The following is an 8,260-nucleotide window of genomic DNA, read 5'->3' on the forward strand; positions in this document are numbered from 1 at the left end:
TGGATTTGTCCTGCTTTTTGTGGCAGTTTTCCACATTGTCGCATCGATGCCAGTGTTGTAACTGTACTCGAACAACTTGGCTAGAGGTGCGGCTAGTTCTGGAGCACAAGTCTTCAGCACAACAGCCGGTATATTGTCGGAACCCATAGCCTTTGCTGTATCCAATGCATTCAGCTGTTTCTTGATATCACGTGGAGTGAATCGAATTGGCTGAAGACTGGCTTCCTTAGGAGGAGGCCGATATGGATCATCCTCTCGGCACATCTGGCTGAAGATGATTGTAAACACCAGCCTTTTCTTCTCAGAAGATCAAGATGTAGAACCAGTTTGTGTCAAGATAAGAAATAATAAGGGAAAGCAATCACTGGTAGGAGTAGTCTATAGGCCCCCTAACAGTAGCTACACTGCAGGACAGCATATAAATCAACAACACATGGAGGCTTGTAAGAAATACTGCAATAATCATGGGTGATTTTAATCTTTTTGATTGGACAAATCAAATTGGCAAAGGTAGCCTTAAGGAAGAATTCATAGAGTGTATTCGGGATGTTCTTAGAACAATACGATGTGGAGCCAACCAGGGAGCAGACTATTTTAGATCTGGTAATGTGTAATTAATGATCTCATAGTAAAGGATCCTCTTGGGAAGAGTGATCATAACATGGTATAATTTCAAATTCAGTTTGAGGCTGAGAAACTTGGGTCTCATACTCGTGCCCTGAACTTAAATAAAGGCAATTACAAAGGAAGGGTAAGATGGTAGATAAGCAGTGACAGACATTTAAGGAGATATTTTATAACTCTCAGCAAAGATATATTCCAGTGAGAAAGAAAGACTCTTAAGAAGAACCAGCCATGGCTAACTAAGAATTGTTTGAGGATGTAACTGGTAGAGTGGACAAGGGAGAACCAGTGGATGTGGTGTATTTGGACTTTCAAAAGGCTTTTGACAAGGTCCCACACAAGAGATTGGTGTGCAAAATTAAAGCACATGGTATTGGGGGTAATATACTGACGTGGATAGAGAATGTTGGCAGATAGGAAGCACAGAGTCGGGATAAACGGGTCCTTTGCAGAATGGCAGTGACTAGTGGGGTGCCGCAGGGCTCAGTACTGGGACTCGAGCTATTTTCTGATGTTGGGGAAGTCCAGAACCAGGGGTTACAGTCTCAGGATAAGGGATAAGCCATTTAGGACTGAGAAGAGAACTTCTTCGCTCAGAGAATTGTGAACCTGTGGAATTCTCTACCACAGAAAGTTGTTGAGGCCAGTTCGTTAGATATATTCAAAAGGGAGTTAGATGTGGCCCTTACGGCTAAAGGGATCAAGGTGTATGGAGAGAAAGCAGGAATGGGGTACTGAAGTTGCATGATCAGACTTGATCATATTGAATGGCGGTGCAGGCTCGAAGGACCGTATGACCTACTCCTGCACCTACTTTCTATGTTTCTGACCTCACTGCAGTACAGCGGCACTCAGATTTTCCACACCAGTTGTGTCGGGTAGTTTTATAGAAAGTTATCAGCATCCAGTCACAATACAAATCCGGCACTGGTTCATGAATGGGATCACCCGATTGATACAGTCGAGATTTATAACTTCCTCTCCCACAGGGCTACCTGTAAAATTCTGAATCGCTTTCTGGATTATATCCACAGGTACCTGGGCTGTACCACAATTGTTCTCAGTCTATGAGAACCAAGTTAAGGGCCTGTTCTCGATCACCTTCAACACTGTTCTGGAGAACTCAATGCACCAAAACAAAATTACCAAATTTGAAATGTCCACTTTCACACTTCTGTCTTGGTGCCTTCAATAGATGCACTTTGTGACACTCCTCACATCCTCACTGTCAAGCTGTGTTTCCACTGTTCAATGTCCAAGAGCAGACACGGTGAGATTGGGAATCAGGAACATTTACTACTGATTTGTGAAAGAAAGCAGCAATGACTTGAAAGAGTGTGGTGATTAACTTTCTCTGTTGCCTTACACTGTACACACACAACCCGGGATATCTCCGCTCCCTTCCCCCACTCACTCCATGTTCCCAAACTACTTCCTGCTCCACTCTGCCTCTTACAAACAGCCCCCGATACCCCGACACAAAGCCCATTTACGGACATAGTCTCAATGTGATGAGCTGCTGGAAGGAGGCTGCTGTTTGCTCTCTTACTCGGGCCCAGGATATCTCCGCTCCCTGATGTGTTCAACGATCATCAGCCAAGCACAGAGGAAACGGCAGCCGCTGGCAGAGCTGGGGGAGGGGAGGTCGCAAGGGCCCTTCCCGTCGGGTTAAACACTGGGCGGGGAGAGGGTACCGGGAAGGAGCAGGCAAGTATTTCAATGCTGGAGCGTGAAGTCTGGAGGCAGATCTGGAAGCTCAGAGGCTGCTGTCTCTGCTCAACCTGTCACTCTGATTCTGGTTCCTCCTTGCCTCTCTCACACTCTGCCTTCCTCAACCAGGTCCGGGCTGGCTTCATAAACACATCTGGATGGCGAGAGTTTATCATTCAATTTATGTTCCTGTGAAGAATTATGATGTCTGGCCGAGGTAAAGGAGGCAAAGGACTGGGTAAAGGTGGAGCCAAACACCACCGTAAAGTGCTCCGTGATAACATCCAGGGCATCACCAAACCTGCCATCTGCCACCTGGATCGCTGTGGCGGTGTCAAGTGGATCTCGGGTCTGATCTACGAGGAGACCCGCGGGGTGCTGAAGGTTTTCCTGGAGAATGTGATCAGGGATGTGGTCACCTACACTGAACACACCAACCGCAAAATGGTCACAGCCATGGATATAGTGTACGCTCTGAAGCGGCAGGGCCGCACTCTCTATGGATTCGGCGGCTGAACAACGTGACCCTGGGGCAGTTTGACTATTTTTCTGATCATTTACTCACCAGATTGACAATCATAGAATCATGGAAATTTACAGCACAGAAGGAGGCCATGTCCATGCCAGCCAACAGGAGGCTATCCGACCTAATCCCACTTCCCAGCTTTAGGTCCGCAGGTTACAGCGCCTCAAGTGCACATCCAAGTACTTTTTAAAACGTGGCGAGGGTTTCTGCCTCAGCCACCCTTTCAGGCAGTGAGCTCCAGACCCCCAACACCGTCTGGGTGGAGAAATCTCCCCTCAAATCACCTCTAAACCTTCTACCAATTACTTTAAATTTATGCACCTAGTTGTTGACCCCTCTGCTCGGAAATAGGCCCTTTCTATTCACTATATCTAGGCCCCTCATAATTTTATACACCTCAGTCTCCTCTGTTTCAAGGAAAACAAACCCAGCCTATCCAATCTGTCCTCATAGCTAAGATTCTCCACTCCTGGCAACATCCTCGTAAATCTCCTCTGTACCCTCTCCAGTGCAATCACATCCTTCCTGTAATGCGGTGACCAGAACTGTGGCCTAACTAGTATTTTATACAGTTCAAGCATAATCACCCCTGCTCTTGTATTCTATGCCTCAGCTAATAAAAACAAGCATTCCGTATGCCTTCTTATCCACCTTATCTACCTGGCCTGCCAGCTTCAGGGATTTGTGGACATGCACTTGCTTTGTTCTTCTACACTTTTCAGTGACCTACCATTTAATGTGTATTCCCTTTCCTTGTTAGCCCTCCCCAAATGTATTACCTCACACTTCTCTGGATGGAATTCCATTTGCCACTGTTGTGCTCAATAAGATCACCTCACATTCTTCTAAACTCCAATGAATATAGGCCTAAACTGCTCAACCTTTCTTCATAACCCCTTCATCTCACGAATCAACCTCGTGAACCTTCTCTGAACTGCCTCCAATGCAAAGAGACCAAAACTGTATAAAGTACTCCAGGTGTGGTGTCACCAACACCCTGTACAGTTGTAGCAGGTCTTCCCTACTTTTATACTCCATCCCCCCTTGCAAAAGAGGCCAACATTCCATTTGCCTTCTTAATTACTTGCTGTACCTGCATGCTAACTTTTTGTGTTTCATGTACAAGGACCCGCAGATCCCTCTGTACTGCAGCATTTTCTAATCTTTCCCCATTTAAATAATTTGCTTTTATATTTTTCATACCAAAGTGGATAACCTCACATTTTCCCACATTATACTCCATCTCCCAAATTTTTGCTCACTCACTTAGCTTATCCATATCCCTTTGTAGATTCTTTGCGTCTTCCTCACAAATTGCTTTTCCACCTATCTTTGTATCATCAGCAAATTAAACTACATTATTCTTGGTCCCTTCATCCAAGTCATTAATATAGATTGTAAATAGTTGAGTTCCCAGCACTGATCCCTGTGGCACCCCACTAGTTAGTTTGCCAACCTGAAAATGACCTATTTATCCCAATTCTGTTTTCTGTTAGTTAGCCAATCCTCTATCCATGTCAATATATTACTCCCAATTCTGTGAGCTCTTATCTTGTGCAGTAACCTTTTATGTGGCACCTTATCGAATGCCTTCTAGAAATCCAAATACATGACACCTACTGGTTCCCCTTTATCCACCCTGCTCATTACATCCTCAAAGAACACCAATAAATTTGTCAAGCATGATTTCCCTTTCATAAAACCATGCTGACTCTGCTTGACTGTACCATGATCTTCTAAATGTCCTGCTGCTACTTCATCAATAATGGACTCCAGCATTTTCCCAATGACTGATGTTAGGCTAACAGTTTCCTGCTTTCTGTCTCCCTCCTTTCTTAAATAAGGGAATTACATTTGCTGTTTTCCAATCAAAAATCCAGGATCCAGGGATTTTTGGCAGATTACAACCAATGTAGCCACCATCTCTGTAGCCACTTCTTTTAATACCAGAGAGAGAAACAGTGTCTGACCTATCAAGAAAGACTGGATCAACTGGGCTTGTATTCACTGGAGTTCAGAAGAATGAGAGAGGACCTCATAGAAACGTTTAAAATTCTGACGGGGTTAGACAGGTTAGATACAGGAAGAATGTTCCCAATGTTGGGGAAGTCCAGAACCAGGGGACACAGTCTAAGGATAAGGGGGAAGCCATTTAGGACCGAGATGAGGAGGAATTTCTTCACCCAGAGAGTGGTGAACCTGTGGAATTCTCTACCACAGAAAGTTGTTGAGGCCAATTCACTAAATATATTCAAAAAGGAGTTAGATGAAGTCCTTACTACTAGGGGAATCAAGGGGTATGGTGAGAAAGCAGGAATGGGGTACTGAAGTTGCATGTTCAGCCATGAACTCATTGAATGGCGGTGCAGGCTAGAAGGGCCGAATGGCCTACTCCTGCACCTATTTTCTATGTTTCTATGTATTGCTTCCAGCTTGGTTAGCCCAATCTATATGCATATCAAAGTCACCCATAATAACTGCTGCACCTTTATTGCATGCACCCCTAATTTCCTGTTTGATGCCCTCCCCAAGGTGTGGCCTCACCAAGGCCCTGTACAACTGCAGTAAGACCTCCCTGCTCCTATACTCAAATCCTCTCGCTATGAAGGCTAACATGCCATTTGCCTTCTTCACCGCCTGCTGTACCTGCATGCCAACTTTCAATGACTGATGCACCATGACACTCAGGTCTCGTTGCACCTCCCCTTTTCCTAATCTGTCACCATTCAAATAATATTCTGCCTTTCTGTTTTTGCCACCAAAGTGGATAACTTCACATTTATCTACATTCTACTGCATTTGCCATGCTTTTGCCCACTCACCTAACCTGTCCAAGTCATTCTGCAGCCTCTTAGCTTCCGCCTCAAAGCTCACACTGCCACCCAGCTTAGTGTCATCTGGAAACGTGGAGATATTACATTCAATTCCTTCGTCCAAATCATTAATGTATATTGTAAATAGCTGGGGTCCCAGCACTGAACTTTGCGGTACCCCACTTGTCACTGCCTGCCATTCTGAAAAGGACCCGTTCATTCCTACTCTTTGCTTCCTGTCTGCAAACCAGTTCTCTATCATGTCAATATATTAGCCCCAATACAATGTGCTTTAATTTTGCACACTAATCTCTTGTATGGGACCTTGTCAAAAGCTTTTTGAAAGTCCAAATACACCATATCCACTGGTTCTCCCTTGTCCACTCTACTAGTTACATCCTCAAAAAATTCTAGAAGATTTGTCAAGCCTGATTTCCCTTTCATAAATCCATGCTGTCTTGGACCGATCATGTCACTGCTTTCCAAATGCGCTGCTATTACGTCTTTAATAATTGATTTCAACATTTTCCCCACTACCGATGTCAGGCTAACCGGTCTATAATTCCGTGTTTTCTCTCTCCATCCTTTTTTAAAAATTGGGGTTACATTAGCTACCCTCCAATCCATAGGAACTGATTGAGAGTCTATAAAATGTTGGAAAATGACCACCAATGCATCCACTATTTCTAGGGCCACTTCCTTCAGTACTCTGGGATGCAGATTGTCAGGCCCTGGGGATTTCTCGGCCTTCAATCCCATCAATTTCCCTAACACAATTTCCTGACTAGAAACATAGAAAATAGGTGCAGGAGCAGGCCATTCAGCCCCTCCAGCCTGCACCGCCATTCAACGAGTTCATGGCTGAACATGAAACTTCAGTACCTGCCTCCTGCTTTCTCGCCATACCCCTTGATCCCTCGAGTAGTAAGGACTTCATCTAACTCCCTTTTGAATATATTTAGTGAATTGGCCTCAACTACTTTCTGTGGTAGAGAATTCCACAGGTTCACCACTCTCTGGGTGAAGAAGTTTCTCCTCATCTCGGTCCTAAATGGCTTACCCCTTATCCTCAGACTGTGACCCCTGGTTCTGGACTTCCCCAACATTGGGAACATTCTTTCTGCTTCTAACCTGTCTAAACCCGTCAGAATTTTAAACATTTCTATCAGGTCCCCTCTCATTCTTCTGAACTCCAGTGAATACAAGCCCAGTTGATCCAGTCTTTCTTGATAGGTCAGTCCCACCATCCCGGGAATCAGTCTGGTGAATCTTCGCTGCACTCCCTCAATAGCAAGAATGTCCTTCCTCAAGTTAGGAGACCAAAACTGTACACAATACTCCAGGTGTGGCCTCACCAAGGCCCTGTACAACTGTAGCAACACCTCCCTGCCTCTGTACTCAAATCCCCTCGCTATGAAGGCCAACATGCCATTTGCTTTCTTAACCGCCTGCTGTACCTGCATGCCAACCTTCAATGAATGATGTACCATGACACCCAGGTCTCGTTGCACCTTCCCTTTTCCTAATCTGTCACCATTCAGATAATAGTCTGTCTCTCTGTTTTTACCACCAAAGTGGATAACCTCACATTTATCCACATTATACTTCATCTGCCATGCATTTGCCCACTCACCTAACCTATCCAAGTCACTCTGCAGCCTCATAGCATCCTCCTCGCAGCTCACATTGCCACCCAACTTAGTGTCATCCGCAAATTTGGAGATACTACATTTAATCCCCTCGTCTAAATCATTAATGTACAATGTAAACAGTTGGGGCCCCAGCACAGAACCTTGCGGTACCCCACTAGTCACTGCCTGCCATTCTGAAAAGTACCCATTTACTCCTACTCTTTGCTTCCTATCTGACACCTAGTTCTCAATCCACGTCAGCACACTACCCCCAATCCCATGTGCTTTAACTTTGCACATTAATCTCTGTGTGGGACCTTGTCGAAAGCCTTCTGAAAGTCCAAATATACAACATCAACTGGTTCTCCTTAGTCTACTTTACTGGAAACATCCTCAAAAAATTCCAGAAGATTTGTCAAGCATGATTTCCCTTTCATAAATCCATGCTGACTTGGACCTATCATGTCACCATTTTCCAAATGCGCTGCTATGACATCCTTAATAATTGATTCCATCATTTTACCCACTACTGAGGTCAGGCTGACCGGACTCTAATTCCGTTTTCTCTCTCCCTCCTTTTTTAAAAAGTGGGGTTACATTGGCTACCCTCCACTCGATAGGAACTGATTCAGAGTCAATGGAATGTTGGAAAATGACTGTCAATGCATCCGCTATTTCCAAGGCCACCTCCTTAAGTACTCTGGGATGCAGTCCATCAGGCCCTGGGGATTTCTCGGCCTTCAATCCCATCAATTTCCCCAACACAATTTCCCGACTAAGAAAGATTTCCCTCAGTTCCTCCTCCTTACTAGACCCTCTGACCCCTTTTATATCCGGAAGGTTGTTTGTGTCCTCCTTAGTGAATACTGAACCAAAGTACTTGTTCGATTGGTCTGCCATTTCTTTGTTCCCCGTTATGACTTCCCCTGATTCTGACTGCAGGGGACCTACGTTTG

General features: G+C 44.9%; 1 protein-coding gene across 1 annotated transcript; it reads left to right on the plus strand.

Annotated features, from left to right (window-relative positions):
* Window positions 1-4: 4 nt before the first annotated feature.
* Window positions 5-4,838, plus strand: LOC139273700 (histone H4-like). The gene has a single exon (XM_070890724.1). It carries the CDS (start codon window positions 2,536-2,538, stop codon window positions 2,848-2,850), a length of 315 nt encoding a protein of 104 aa, XP_070746825.1. The 5' UTR covers window positions 5-2,535; the 3' UTR covers window positions 2,851-4,838.
* Window positions 4,839-8,260: the final 3,422 nt, after the last annotated feature.

Source organism: Pristiophorus japonicus, chromosome 9, assembly GCF_044704955.1.
Source record: "Pristiophorus japonicus isolate sPriJap1 chromosome 9, sPriJap1.hap1, whole genome shotgun sequence".
In the NCBI taxonomy this organism is placed as follows: Eukaryota; Metazoa; Chordata; class Chondrichthyes; family Pristiophoridae; genus Pristiophorus; species Pristiophorus japonicus.

What these genes read in the sequence shown, in the direction of transcription:
- LOC139273700 (XM_070890724.1), top strand. Translation starts at nt 2,536, where the DNA reads ATGATGTCTGGCCGAGGTAAAGGAGGCAAAGGACTGGGTAAAGGTGGA.